The 15673-nt window shown below is 43.8% G+C and overlaps 1 protein-coding gene across 1 annotated transcript; it reads right to left on the bottom strand.

The window, feature by feature from the left end:
• Positions 1-2254: 2254 nt before the first annotated feature.
• LOC134497393 (germ cell-specific gene 1-like protein) lies at positions 2255-9168 on the bottom strand. Its single transcript, XM_063303049.1, has 5 exons — positions 8773-9168; positions 5961-6008; positions 5326-5478; positions 3707-3818; positions 2255-2822 (listed from the first exon to the last, which is right to left on the bottom strand). The coding sequence occupies exons 1-5, from the start codon at positions 9080-9082 to the stop codon at positions 2474-2476; spliced, it is 972 nt and encodes a 323-aa protein (XP_063159119.1). The 5' UTR covers positions 9083-9168; the 3' UTR covers positions 2255-2473.
• Positions 9169-15673: the final 6505 nt, after the last annotated feature.

Below are 15673 nucleotides of genomic sequence, written 5' to 3'. Positions count from 1 at the left end.
TTTCCTAGATGTATTAGATCACTTAGGTACACCAATTAAAAGTACAACTGAGCAAGAGTTGAGGGATGAGGTTCCTCTGAGGACAAGTTTCCTCAGGAGAGAACATTTTTTATTAGAACCAGAGCTAAGTTCTCAAGTTATTCTACACTCCTATTCCTAGGAACAGAAGTTCCATTCCTAGACTCCCTTCAGGTGTTCTTTCTCAGCGGTGTAATTTATGAGGAGGAAGACAGAAGTTTTTAAATGGTTCCTATTAAGACAATTGGAAATCAACCCCTCTTGCCCACCTAGGAGGAATCACACAAGGATCTCTCGGGAGATCCTGAGCTGCTGCGGTGGGCTTCATACTTCTAACCCCCCCCCCCTGTTTTTTTCCCCCTCTAGGCTGAGAAATGAGGAGCAGCTGGACTATTCCTCCTCCCTTTCCCCTACCCCTTATGAAATGAAGCAGACTGACACTGATTAATTCCTTAATTTCTTTAATCAACCAGAAATTAATGACTCTTGCTCTTCCCTCATTCTCTGCAGATGGGAAAATTGCATGATGCTAAAGCAGATGAGATTAACCAGACAGCTACAAATGGATTTGGGGTGAGGGCAGGGGTATGAGGGGGAGGAAGCCCTGCTGCTGGGGCCAGGCGAACAAAACAGGCAGTGTTGCGTGAAAAAAATGGGTAGGGGGAGGAGAGAGATTGCAGGGCAGAATGTATGATTCAAATGGCTAAGTCATTACTTGGAATAACTGGGGTAAGTTATACCTACTCAACTACTCAAACAACCATACCGTGCACACACCATGTAACTAAAGATACTTGAGCTCCTTTTGATAGCAGAGTTTTACATCTCATGAGAGTATTTCTACAACAGCGAGGGCTACATTTTGGTATACGCATTCTCTGAGGTGCCCTGATTACTGTTTGGGCTCAAAACACTCCTCAAACCAGTAGTGATGACAAGGCAAGGTGCGGAATTAAGTGGTGTGGGAGTCCCCCTGTTGTGCAATTGCACCAGTCTCCAACTGGGAGAAAGCAGAAGTGGGGGGGTGGCTTTGGTCTGAGGTGCTGTGGTATAGAGGAAGCTAAGGACTAAGCATTGTCTTTTCGCACCCATTTGAACCACACCTGTGTTGTTGGAGAGGAACTTCAAACATGAAAATATACAAGCTGTCATACAGGCCAACTCATCTTGGACAAATGGGGGTCTTTCCACAAGAGGTTGAGATACACCAAATGGAAGGAGGTCTATCAGGGGTCTACTTCCCCAGAGCTCTACTGTATCCATCAGTGTAAATGAATGCCTCAATATCTAAGTAAGAAGATCAAAAGAAAGCCACTGTGATTATTTCCAGGGGGCTTTGACCAAATTGGCACACGGAAACCAAAACAAAAAAAAAGAAGGCTCCAAGGCAGTGTTTTTCAACCTTGGCAACTTTAAGATGTGTGGTCTTCAACTCCCAGAATTCCTAAGCCAGTCATGCTGAGAGTTGAAGTCCACACATCTTAAAGTTGCCAAGGTTGAGAAACATTACTCTAAGGGTCCACAGCAACCCTGGTCTGTGATGATCCAACAGATAATTGCATTGTACAGCTGGGGGGCAGGGAATGGGGAGAGATACCTCATGATCCTTTCTGACTGGAGAGAACAAGGGTTATATTTTTTTCAATGGTCTCCCTACACCTTTGGAAAGATCTCTTCAGAAAAATATGCATGACTTCATTACGACTGGTTCCTAAGAGAACATTTAGAAATGAGAGCAGAAATGATAATAACACGGGCATTTTGATTCCAATCAATGCTTGGATGGCGTCTTAAACTTTCTTTTACAGGTAGTTGCTGGTGAGGTTCATGACCTAATTAATGGTTACAGCGTAATGAGCTGTTTCATTGGTTATGTTTGATCATCTCTTGATGAGTTGAAAGTCTTTTGGCCCACAGGCAAAGAGATAATATTGCAGAGGATACAAGGACAGACTCAGACCTTCTGATATCTGGAGCAGAAAAGTCGAATGGCATTTGTCCAAATGAGCTGTCAGCTTTCAGGAATCAGGCAATAGCTCTGACAAAACCTAACTGGTTGGTAAGGCAGCTCCCTTTTATTTATGCAAAGCTTATTGTAGGTCAGTGCCTAAGATCAAGTCAGAAATGTCAGTCTCCAAAATCCATTGGTTAGGCCAGTGCTTCTCAACCTTAGCAACTTTAAGGTGTGTGGACTTCAACGCCCAGAATTCCCCAGCCAGCTGTCTGACAGGGTGACTGAGCCCCTGGATCTGGCAATCTTGTCCTTTTAAATCTGCAGAACTATCCTAAGGTCCTCAATAATAAGCTTATCTCTGAGCTGTGGAAGTGATCCAGAGCTTCAACATGAGAGGGAAGGGAACATTATTATAACTAGGTGCATGAGGGAGTGAATGAGAGAGGGGGGCAGAAGAGAAATGGTGGAGACAGCTCTCTTTTTCTACACAATGTTCTCTCTTCAGCAGGGTTCCCCATCATCCTCACATCTGGCATCTCCACTGTGGGTCCCTGCGAGGCCAGCATATCCTCCCGTATAGTCCTTTCGGCCCCCACTGGGAGCTAAGGGGCCTGGTGGGCTTGGGAAGAAGTTGATGGAGTCACTGACACTGAAGATATATTTATCCCACAGAAAACGCTCCAGGTCAGGGGTCAGTGCTGGTGAGCTGGAACCTCGGATGCTCCCCGTTGATGCTGTGTATTTCTCAAAAATCTGCCGACGGTACTTGAACTCCAGAATAGTCTTGGTGTAAGTGTTGAGGGTCAGCACAGAGGCTGACATGCAGAGAGTGAAAGAGAGCCAGGCCAAGCTGAGGGGAGAACATCAGGAGAATTAAGCAAAGGAGGAGAGGACAAGACTTGAACCCCTTTGCCACTGGTACACTGATCTCTTCCTCAGTTGTCCATCATCAGTCCCAAACATTTATCCACCCACTCAGACACACTGCTTCGTTTGTCCATAAAGCTACCTCATCTCCAGAATCTCAGTATTAAGGCCAGGGTCAATGTCTCCCCTATTGTAAATAAAAACAGCAGGGTTGGTCCCTGAATCTTCAATACGCTCAGTGCAGGGGTATCTGTGACAGTCAAGATAGCAGCCATGACTGGGCAATTCAATCCCCACCCCTTTCTTATACGCAACACATGCCTGGCACATGTAAAAGGGGTGGGGATTCAATCATTCTGTCATGGCCACCATCTTGACATTTATGAACTCTCTGCCCCATGGACACCCACAGCTTGGTGTTTTAGAACCATTCTTCTTTTTCATTATCATCTTTTGCCAGTTTTACAACTAGGAAAACCGAGCATCTTGAGTTATTAGAGAGCTTTCTCTAAAATATCTCTCAAGATTCAAATGTTTATATTTGTTCTTCTTACCAATTCAGATTTATACTCGTTGTCTTACCATCTCCTGTGTTACTGTCATCGAAAAGGAACTGACTATACATTTTGGTAGATCAAAATCTCATCCTCTTTATCACAGGAATTCACTACAGTATCAGCCACCTCTTTGATCATATAATCATTCTTGGCCACCTTTGAATCTCTCCCTTCCCCTTTTTCCTACTTTTATCAAGTCCTCTTTTTTTCCTTCCATCCTGACCTGGTCCAAAGAATCACAAGACAAGGTGGCAAACTCTAAAGTGAAAAGATCCTCCCAGTCCCCCTCACCCCAAAGCTGAGTACTCACCCAAAGGACCATCCGTAATACCACGTCTGGGGCCTCCAATCTTTTGGCCCCAGATTTACAGCCACCTGAAAGACAGTCATGTACATCATGTGGGCCACCATGCCCAGGAGACCTGTGGAGAAGATGAGGTCAATAAGCCCACTCAGCCATTACTCTACACCCTGGAAGTCCTCTCTGTGGCAATCAACAGCCCAAGTGGGCAAGCATACACACCTACACACATAAACATGCATGCTGTGGGTAGATTCAACAAAATCCAAGAATACGACTCACCCCAGTACATACTCCATAAAAGATATGTGTAGAGAGGGGAAGGAAAGATGGGAATATATATTCAGGTTTTTCATTATTTAATTTTCTTTTTAAAAATCCCCTGCTCATGGTATTAGGTTACTCTTTTAGAAATCGGCTACTTCTAACACATTGCTCACATATTCTGCTTTGGTTGGTTGGATTATCAAAAGGTAAAGTCAAGACATTTTGCTTCAAATCTAACTCCACTTCTGGTGACCCCATGGACACATCCATGTAGTTTTCCTGGAGTGGCTTGCTATCATTCATGAAAGATTAATATTTGATATGACACCCCTTTTCTGGCTGAAGGTATAAACTGGGTCAACCTCATATATAAATTGGGTGAAATGGGTAGCCCAATCTGCCTAGTAGCTTCTAGATTTCACATTTTTGCCTATTACAATGAAACAGACCACCAATTTTCACACTGCAAAATGGCAGTGGTTACTCTGGGTTACCCTGTATAAATCTGCCTGAGTATAAATTCATCTATCTATCTATCTATCTATCTATCTATCTATCTATCTATCTATCTATCTATCATCTATCCATCTATCTATCTATCTATCTATCTATCTATTTATCTATCTATGTAAAGGAGTGACAGGAGGGAAAGAATGCTCAATTCTTTCCCTGCCCATAATTTTCCTCATCTCAGTGGCTTTCCAATTGGAAAATAAAACCTAACTAGGTCTTCCTCAACAGTTGATGGGATAGGACAACCTTCTCCAGCCTGCTACTTTTTCAGATGTGTCAGGATTGCAAATTCCAGAGTTCTCAATCAGCCTCTGGAAAGACTGGGTTGGGCAATGAGACCAACAGTACCTAAAGGAGCTAAGATAATGGGGCATAACTGGATTCAGCCAAGAGGCTAAGCTTGGCTTTGGGGTGGCTAGGGGTCCTCAAGCTCCAAAATGTTGGCTGTGTCAGGATAAAAAAGCAGGCACAAGCCTGACAAAATCCAAACGTGATTTCAGTTACTTCAAATGCAATTAAATACTCTGGGTTGCCATATTTTTCATGATTTCCTTCTTCTATCCTATTAGCACTACAAATTCAGTGGCAAGCTTTGGCAGGAGGATCCAACACATAGAATGCCTGCACCCCACAGCCTGGGCTAGGATAAACCAGGGCAGACTTGATAGTGTAAACCAGGGTTTCTCAACCAGGGTTCCATGGAGTCCTAGGATTCCACAAGAGGTCACTAGGGGTTCCCTGGCAGATCACAATTTATTTTAAAAAATTATTTCAAATTCGGGCAACTTTACATTAAAGAGGAAAGTTTCATTCATTCAAGGGATGGAAAAGAGGGCAAGTGCAGATACCTGACAGAACAGTAATCACAGCTGCAAAAGCATTGATCTTGAGACCATCGATGAAGTTGGCATAGTAGACAGCATCTAAACACATCAGCAAGAATCCAATACTCAATAGGATGATATAGAGAAATTCTGAAGCAACGGAGAGCCACAGCACCCCTGCAGAAAAAGGAAGGAAGAGGCTAAGCTGCCTTGGTACCAGGAAAGGCAATGATTGCACCCACTAAATCAGTGTTTCTCAACCTCAGCATCTTTAAGATGTGTGGACTTCAACTCCCAGAATTCCCCAGCCAGCATAGCTTCTGGGAGTTGAAGTCCACACATCTTAAAGACACTGAGGTTGAGAAACACTGCAGTCAATTATTCTGCTACCCCAGGAGACTGCCAGAAGCTTTCCCACTGCTCATAAGTTTCAAAAGCCCAGCTGAGGGAGAGGAATGACCAACCAAGTGATCCAGACTGGCCCTGCAGGGTGGGAAAAAACCTTTTGTGACAATGAGGCCTTTCCGTCTCTTTGAGAAGACAACCCTTGACCAGCTGAAACGTTGTCTCAGAAAAATAGCTTTACAGTACTTACAAAGTTGCTTCCCACTCATTTTGCACTTGCAGGAGTTGGCCTGTTTTCCCATCCAAATTCTCACCTTTTTCTGACTCTGGAGGCAGATCAATGAAACTCCGACACTTCTCCTCTGGCGTGGGAAGAACAGTGAAAGAACACAGTGACAGTTTAGCCCAAGCTGGTGCTGAACGTGAGAATGACTTCATGCCAACATTTGTTATGCCTGCCCTCCCCTGCCCCCAGGAAAAAGGGATGTTTCCATTCTGCTGACTAGTCAGATGTAGTGGTTTCTGAAGTGGCAGGTGGACCTGAGCAAGAAAGTGCACCAAGTTTAGAAGACAAAGAAACACAGCAAGTGACCAAAGAAAGGATATGTGCTGTAGTCCAAATACTATTTTTCCTCATCTGCAATAGCCTTCCCCAATCAAAAGCCCTCTGAATACATTGGACTGCAACTCCCAGAATCCCTCGCCAGCAAAGTCCAGCTGGAGACTCTGGAAGTTGAAATTCTGGAGGGCATCTGGGTTGGGGAGGGGTTAAACGATGACTTCTAAAGGTGTTTCAAAGGTCAAAGCTCTCCATTTCTCTGCCTGCCGTCCAAATTCTGAGTGTCCTCTGATTCACACATTACCCTGTCTGGCAACCTTGTCCAGCTGCTGGCCCCTCTTATAATTATTGGGAGATTGTGGTATTGTGTACATTTTCCACAATGCCCTGAAGGAAACTACACAGGGAGCTGTGCTGAGAAGAACAGCTCAACAAATGATCCTCCTTTCCAAGGAATTCCCCAATAATTTGGGGAATAGTTGGGGTCTAGTTCCTCCCTTAAAACTGGATCTGACCCTGGCTACTGTGAGAGATTCTGAACAGTACTTCTTATTCACGGCTAATTTAACCACAGTTTAATCAACTAACCAAGTTTTCTGAGTTTGTACAAGATGGTGAACCATGAAACTGCCAGGTTGATTCAATACCCTACGCTAAAATGTTATTGGCTACTTGTGGTTCAGCACGCTATGCAAACACAGCTTCTCTTTTCCAGACTGTGCAGTTATTTTGTCTAAATTAAACAAAAGGTAGAGAGATTCTGTGGTATTCTAGAAGTTGTTTCTGCATTGACTGAGGCTTCCAGAAACTGTACTTCAGCAATATCCAAATGGGAGCACAATTTTCCCATTCCTACTTTAGAATGGTTTTGACCAGGACAAGAAAAGCCCTAGATTTGTGGGGTGGGGAATGAGTGAAAGAGGGCAATTTTTTGGTACAGAGCCTTTCATGTCGTGCATCTAACTGCAACATATACATCCCTGGCAACCTCTTTTTTCTGTTGTGTCCTCATGTGGGATGGTGTAATGGGCTGTGAGAATAGCCTGGAGGAACAGGAGGAAGAGCCACAGCCAAAGCAATGGTCAGATAAGAGAAATCTGAGTCCAAAGCAGAACTGTAATTTGAGAAAGCGTCTCAGACTTGACCCTCCCTAGTTCTCTTTAGGGTAAAGGCAGGGAGCGGGGAGGCACATTCAGAGTTGCAAGGTGCTGTTACTGTAAACCTATAACAGAAGTAGTTTTAGTATTCATGACTTTGGTGTTCAAGTCTGGTCAACCTTGAAGGGCTGACTGACAGCCTTAGACTCTTTTCCCCCTTATCATAACATCGGTTTTGCTGTGGATGCCATCTGACACACTTCACCAACCGTTCTGTTCAGAGTACAGGCAGGTGACCCCTGGGGGTTGGAATCAGTGCAGCACCTCTTGGCCACTTAAGCTGATACAGACATGCCACCTCCCCTCTGGTCCTTGGACACTGTGTTCCAAGGCTTTTCTAATTTGGACAATAGCAACATCTGGTTCTTTCCACTTGGAAAGTTGGATCAGCCTGAGCCACCATTATCCAGCATTGGTGGCCTTGAGTGCATCCACTAATCACTGACTTTAACTTGCCCCACATTAAAACAGTCAGGACAGACTCATTAGTGAGGCAGAATAGGGATTGGCAATGAGGAGAACACAATTTATGCTGGCATACTTTTCTCCCCAGCTCACAGACTTGAGGAAAGCACGTTGACACAGCTGTCTGCCTATACTCTGAGATACAGGAGGGAGAGATCAAATGCCTTGGGAATGTGCCAAGATTTACAAAAGTACAAAAAATCTTGGATGGCGGCAGGCTCAGGATGCGAAATCACCTCCAGTTTTCACACACAGGATTGACATACCGAGGGCCACGGTGGCTTCTTTCCCTGCCTTGTTCAGAGAAGAAACCAAAGTACCTTGATTCCAACAATACACTGAACGAATCCTGGATGTAGCCAAATAGAGTTTTATAATTATATCTTGCATTTATCCCATTCTTCCTCCAAAAAGCTCAGGTTGTGTTACAAGTCTCTCCCTCCCCACTTCCCATTTTATATTCCAATAATCCTCAGAGGTTATCAGATTGAGAAAGAATAATCTTGTGAGATAAGTTGGCCCAAGGGTCTCACCAGGGTTTCTGAGGATATGAAAACTAAGATTTCACTTTCTACTCTGCCATTCATTATTACAATTGTCGGTTGTGCTGCATCACACAGGATAGGACAGGTCTCTGTCACCAGTAATTTACAAAGGGGATCACAAAAAAAGGAAAAGAGAAAGAGGTAAGAAGGTATGGGTGGGAAAAAGCTTTGTGCTTCTACTTGTTGGTTGGCCATATGTCTTAGTCCCTTCTTATAAACTTCTGCTTGCTAAGGTCCTTTATGGCCCCTTGAGGTTCTCCCAGTACATTGTCTCTGTTGCTATCTAGCCAATTCTCTTCCCCCATTTCCTTCTTAGAAGCTCACTACATGAAGACATGAATACCTAATTACAAATACAATCATGGAATTTACTGCCCAGAGATGTGGCCCTCTTTAATACCTCCATGATGTTCTTCACACGACAGCCAGAAACCCGTGTGGAAATACTGAAAAGCATACTTGTCTTCTCCTGTTTCCCAGATGTACTGGACTGTGTGGGGGTTCACGGTCACATTCCCATCCGTAGTCTCATTGCTGTTGATGGGCACACAGTTCCCCTTCTTGACCACTGAAAGGCAGGGTGATTTCACTACTTTGTGGGTCCCTTCACACCAATAGCTGGTGCTGAAAGCCGACACGGAAAAGCAGAGGGCAAGACAGTTGAGGCCCAAGGAGAGCATTGACCGAGCTCTTCGGCTTAACTGAATCATCGCCACAATTTCTCAAGAGCTACAGGGAACAGACAGGGTTGCTCTTTGAAATCAAACCCAACTGTTCAAAAGTCGCCCTAAGTAGTGGATCAATCTGGCGTCTTCTTGATTCAGTGAGTAATTCTGCACAAGGGTCCGGTGGCAAAGGATAAGAAAACTGCTTCTTCAATTTTCATGATTCTCTCATCTTTATTAGCAAGGAGTGGGCTATGTCCAACAAAGCAATCATCCTAAAGAAAAAGAAGTATGTCAAAAGGTGGAGTTAGATCTGGTTACTCGAGGACATAAGGAACAGGAGCAAAAGTTTTCCAGTGAACAAGTGGGATTTAGGATCAGAGGAAAAACAAGGTTTGCTTGCACTTACATTCTCAGGGTGGGTGGGGGCATGGGGGGGTAAATGAGGTTGAATGAGCAAATAAAGGGACAGATGCCATCAATCCTAGATTTTCGCAGATGACAGCTCCTAATGCGACTGAGCAAAAGATATCATGCAGCTAATCCTACACCCCTTAATAGATTTCTGGGCGTGTATGTGTTTGTGGTGAAAAAGATGAGAAAGGTAATGGGGGAGAATGGGTTATAAATGGAAGGTGACAAAATTCAGTGTTTGGCAGGAAAAAAGCCTCATATAAGCTTCTCTATGTTATGACTCAAGGTTTGTGGATATTATCAGCAAGATAGATGGTTTGTGCTGAATACTTTACAAAGATTTTTAAAAGATTTTCTTTTTATCTTCCTCTTGACTGATTGTTTCTTCCTATTTACTCCTCTATTAATAAGAACAAAATCTTTCAATTTTGTTCTAAAGCAGAGACAACTTGTCTGTCTTCCTAATTAAAATCCTAAATCCTTTCTAACGTTAAAAGACCGTCAATGAATTTAAAGCCAATGCTAAAAATCATTCAGCATGTCAAAGAATTGACACATCATTCTGGACGCTTTTCATCTCTTTTCTGTAACTAGCAAAGCCTCTTCTGAAGAGTTGAGGAAGCTCTCCCAATTATTGCCGTCTTTTCCCAACCTGCCACCACCACCATCTGCCACTGATACAGTTGTGAGGGATTGAAACAGTTTTGAAGAGTGAAAAATCTCCCTCTTAGACCTCATCAGAGATCAGCTTACTGGATGGTGGCACTGTCTTACATCCATAGTACTGCAAAATTTATCTTCTGCTATTCCAACAGATCCTAGAAGCCTCCAGAGGCCTTATCTGGCTCTACAATTCTACCCTGGATTGCCCTGATCAGCAGCTAATACTCTTCAAGGTGGATGACTGGCAACTCTGCCATGTCAATGCATCTCACACCACAGAGATGCATTGTCTCTAGAGTAGCAGTATGGGAACTAGGCAAACGCTAACGTGGCACCCAATTTAAATAGCAACCCAAGGCTCTAAAAAAACCCAACTCATAAAATTTAGCTTCCTAAGCACCCCACATTTATTGTGCCTTATGGTGGAGAAGCCAGACCTAGGATACTAGGAACTTCTGCTCGTTTCAAAAACCTCCCCCCACTTTCCGAAACCTCCCACAATTTGCTTTCCAGCAACTCTGTTGTGTCCATCAGGATTATGAATGCTATTCAGAATTGGATCTTTGGATGCAGCCTGTCTGAACCAAGTGATTTCCTTGGCCTCTGCACCCACAAAGCTGCCTATCTTTGGGCTGAAACAGCTCACAAGATGCCTTGTTAATCCTACTTTACGAATTATTTCTCGGTCCGCTTCCTCTCCAGAATGAAGAAACTGTCCTTCTCAAACCCATGGCAGCTCCCCTTTTAAAAAAGAATGGCAATTCTCTCCCACAAGGCTGCAAACTTTTCTTCTTCTTCTTCTTCTAATTATTCATCACAATTACAAGCCATAAGCATGCAGCGTGCTGTGTCAGATCTTTGGAGTTCTGTCAGTTCAAACTGTTTCCCAGAAAGGGATGTCAAAAATCCAATGTTCGTGCTGAAGAATAACGGAAACAAATGCAGGAATAGAGGAAATCTGTCTCTGAAGGAGTGGTACCCTGTCAGAATGATCCAGCAGTTCACAACCCCAAAAAAGAAGCAAGTGGATCAGGCCCTTTGTCGCTTGGGGGAGCTGAAAGACTGGATTGCGAAGAGTCCAAAATATGATCCATTAACAACAGCCAACAATGCCACTTTCACTATCAGTCACCAATATCCCCATTAGAAGAAAACATTGGATGCTCAAAATCCAGGAAATGTTGATTCCCTTTCCTTCGTTGCCTAACAGATCCAAAAGGAGGCTGCTCGAGAAGTGATCACAAACATAAGTATCATGGATATTATTTGAGATCCCTCGGATTTGCTGATGGATGGAGACCAATCCGGGAACACTTGACCAAATCCCTCCTGGACCATCACTCAAACAGCAGACTGAAGGTCTATCCCCTTTAAAAACACAAAAAGGTACTTAGCTGATGCTATTACACAAGATGCAAGGATCTTCAGCAGAGAGATAGATACAAAGAGCAACTCCCAGGAGTTCACCCTGCACCTTGTAAAAACCATTTCTCAGTCGCTGCACAGTAGGAAGAATCTCTCTACACCAGCTGGGCTGACTGGAGAGGTGGCATAAGTCGGGTGATAAATGAGCAGGCAGTGAAGATCTACGGCACCCTCCAGTGCGGCACAGTCCCTGGGGGATAGGAATCAGGCAGAGAAGTGGAGCAGCAGCTGATTAAAAAAAACAACCCAACCCTTCATTAGTGCCAAGGGGGTACCGGTGCCAAGTTTGAGGGATTAGCATCTAATAAAGGCAAGAGGAAGGGAAGACGGAGCATCACAGAGCCGGCTTTTTTCTTCCGTTTTCAATCAGCCGGCTCCCTGAAAAGGATGAAAAATTGGATGCTGAGATGGGGGAGCAGCTGGGTCAAAAAGGTGATGGACCAGACTGAAGGAGGGAGAGAAGATGGCAGGGGAGGAGAGAGAAGGAGGAAAAGAATGGAGACCAGCAGGCAGGATCAAGGTCATGGGGGACGGATTAGCAGAAGACCCGCCGACGTACTGGGCTGATCAGTGACACGGAGGGATTATTATTTCACGAGCGAAAGATCTCCACAGAACAGCATTTGGGGGTTGAAAACATTATTATGGTCTGATGTTCAGAGAGCCAAGGAATATTGCAAATTTACATAAGCATCATTCCCTTTTGTATTTTTCTTTTCAACAGTCATTTTTCCACATCTAAAACATCAGCCCTTGTTTAGAGAGGAGGCAAGCATGAATATGTAGGAAGGCGGTCAATATGGAGAATGAATACTGAGATAGATAAGGGAATATTTGTCCCACAACTCGGGGTTGGGAGGATAGATCAGTATATAAACAAGAATGGATAGCCTGGTTGATACATCAATCTAAAAATGGATATATTAATTTATGATTCTTCCCACTATGCTCTTTTTTTTTACCCCACGTGTAGGCATCACTGCCCAGCCAGTTCTGGGCCTCTCCTGCATCATATTTAGTCTTTATCTTTGGTCCTGGGTCTCAGGATTATCATCCAACTGGCAATAAAGAGATAGTTTCTGTGTGTGTCATTTTCATTAAGACCAACTTGTTAGGAAATCAAATCACTTTTACCAAAGCTGGCACAGACTTAAACACAGCAAAGTAATTAGAGCAGAGAAGATCTAATCGGGTGGACTGGCAGCCAGAATGCTAGGCTTCTAAAGGAGGAGGAGGAGGAACAATGAGTTGTTCCTTGGGGCTGGCTAGTGCCTTGAAGTGCCCCTCCTATACAATGACTGAATGAGACCACAGCCATCTGGATTTTATTATATTTGGTAGCTCTGTGAAATTGTTTTATAGTGTGTTTTATATTGAAATTTTATTACATATTTTTTGTTTTATCTTGTAAACCGCCCAGAGTCCCTCCACTCCAAGGAGATGGGCGGTGACAAATTTGATAAATAAATAGATAAATAAATGATGCAGGGTAACTAGATTACAGTTGGGAAATGGGAAATTTACTGGCATTGCAGGGTACATTTATCACAGGAATGGTCCATCTTAGAGCCCCAAGGCTGCATTCGGCTCCTGGACATTTTTATAACTCCAGGAACTACCTCTGATACTGTTGCCAACACTTGGTGGCACAGATTCTTGCCATTTTGGGGTGGGATACACACAAAAATAACACAAGCTGTAAAATAGACTTAACATAATGTTTAAACAAAGACAACCTACCCACCCCCCAAATTCCCTCCCAAAATCCAAGTACAGAAAAATCAGAACTCAGTTTGCTTTCAGCACCCCACAAAATATTAAGGATACCCCACACCCACCGTCAAAATATTTCCCATCCCCAAGTTCAGGCTATCAGGTGATCAAAGGCATCTCAACAATTCGCTTTCTAGTGCGGGTTTAGGGACTGGCCACGCCCACCATGGTAGCCATGTTGTACCTAAACAAATTGTCCCTTGTGGCAGCCATTTGAGGAGGATGCCCACAACACACTTTCCAAATTCAGAGTATTCCACCCCAACCCAAAGCTGGGGGAGTGCAGGCTGATGGAGCTCAGTATTTTAATTAAAAAACGAAACCTAAATGCTCCATGTAAAATGTAACCCGCCATCCTTTAAGTCCCACTGAAACCAATCGGATTCAAGCTGCAGTACTGGAAGAGATTTACCTAGCCTAATCCTTTGATAATTAGCTAAAAACCTTTAATGAAGGAGCATTCATAACTTATAAAGAGAGTTTTACTGTAAGGAAGCTCTTCCTAATATTTAATGTAAGGACCTTTCCTCACCGTTGTGGTGATCCTCAACATTTTTGATCATCGGCAACAGACATTCTTACAGACCACATATGTCTTCGTTTGCTTTTGATATGAACCTGGGTATGTTCAGTGTCTTGGGTATGTAACTTGGGTATATAAAAGGTCTCTAATCATCCTTCTACTGGCAGAAAACTACCAGAGTGAAAATAGTTGCTTTAATGGATGATCCATATTCTGCTCCAGCTACCTCTGAAGTGATTCACTGCTGAATGACACTGTCCTCATTTTGCATATGCAATGCACAGTAAGCAAAGCGATTGGCTGATTTCTCCAGCTTTGCTACTCTTCCTGTTCTGCATGTCACCTGCTAGTAAGACAAAAATCTTCCAATCGCAGGAATGGGGCGGGTCCAATCCATTCTGTCACAAACTGACGTGGATAAAGTAATAATCAAAAACCAGATTGGACTCACAAAAGGAGCTGAATTAAAACCAGCACTTTTATTTAGGACTTCACTCCCCTTCCTCTTCTTTCCTTAGACATCCAAAGGAGTTTGCATGTGAACTTCTGTCAGACATCCTATCAATTTTTCCCTCCAATGTAGGCAACACTGCAACAAATAGTGATTTCCAGATTACCCCTGCTCTGTATTTAGGAGAAGGGAAGGGAGGAGGAATTGGTTCTGTAATTTCTCCTCCTTTGCTATTTCAGCCTTGTGGTAAGGCCGATAAACAGTTACAGGATTGTGGCTTAGCAATCCAATGCTATCGTGCCATTCTGATAGACCGCTGGTGCATTAGAATAGCAAGAGATCCCTTCATATAATCTTGCTTCAGTTGTTCCATTCTGTCTGTACTGTGCTTCATCACAAGCGCATAATTAATAAAACTCCAACTATTACTCTTTGGGGAACAAGATCAGAATGATGTCAGATGATCCTGCAAGGGGACAGAGAAGAGGCAAGGCCACATCAGTCTCAAATGGCCAGTAGGTGCCATTGTGATGTTCCTACCTATAACTGGTCACCTCATTTTGCCTTCAGGTAACAGGTAGCACTTCAGCAAAGGATCGTTACCTTGTCGTGGTGCTGGAGCTTGAGCACCTCAATGATGCCATGAGCTAAACCGTGAAGGGCCACCCAAGACGGGAAGGTCATGACAGAGAGGTCAGACTAAATGCGATTCCTGGGGAAGGTAATGGCAACCCACCCCAGTATTCTTGCCGTGAAAACTAAATGGATCAGTACAACCAGAGATATGTCGGAAGATGAGACCACCAGGTCGGAAGATGGTCAAAATGCTACTGGGGAGGAACAGAGGATGAGTTCAACTAGCCCCAGACATGATGACGCAGCTAGCTCAAAGCCGAAAGGACAGCTAGCGGCTGACAGCGCTGGTGGTGAACGGCAAATCCGATGTTCTAAGGATCAACACACCATTGGAACCTGGAATGTAAGATCTATGAGCCAGGGCAAATTGGATGTGGTTATTGGTGAGATGTCAAGATTAAAGATAGACATTTTGGGCGTCAGTGAACTGAAATGGACTGGAATGGGCCACTTCACCTCAAATGACCACCAGATCTACTACTGTGGACAAGAGGACCACAGAAGAAATGGAGTAGCCTTCATAATTAATAGTAAAGTGGCTAAAGCAGTGCTTGGATACAATCCAAAAAATGATAGAATGATCTCAATTCGAATTCAGGGCAAGCCATCTAGCATCACAGTGATCCAAATATATGCCCCAACCACAGATGCTGAAGAAGCTGAAGTAGAGCAGTTCTATGAGGATCTGTGGCACCTACTGGACAACACGCCTAAAAGAGATGTTATTTTCATCACAGGAGACTAGAATGCT

This window comes from Candoia aspera, chromosome 4, assembly GCF_035149785.1.
Source record: "Candoia aspera isolate rCanAsp1 chromosome 4, rCanAsp1.hap2, whole genome shotgun sequence".
NCBI classification, from domain to species: domain Eukaryota; kingdom Metazoa; phylum Chordata; class Lepidosauria; order Squamata; family Boidae; genus Candoia; species Candoia aspera.
Note: the sequence above shows the minus strand (reverse complement) of the source record. Positions and strands in the feature narration are given on the sequence as shown.

Bases quoted from the DNA above. Each gene is read 5' to 3' on its own strand.
- LOC134497393 (XM_063303049.1), bottom strand. From the start codon at position 9,082: ATGATTCAGTTAAGCCGAAGAGCTCGGTCAATGCTCTCCTTGGGCCTC. The intron at 6,009-8,772 runs GTATTAAAGAGG...TTCCCACGCCAG, and splicing joins GTGTGAAGAACATCATGGAG to AGGAGAAGTGTCGGAGTTTC. The intron at 2,823-3,706 runs GTGAGTACTCAG...TTCTCCCCTCAG, and splicing joins TATTACGGATGGTCCTTTGG to CTTGGCCTGGCTCTCTTTCA.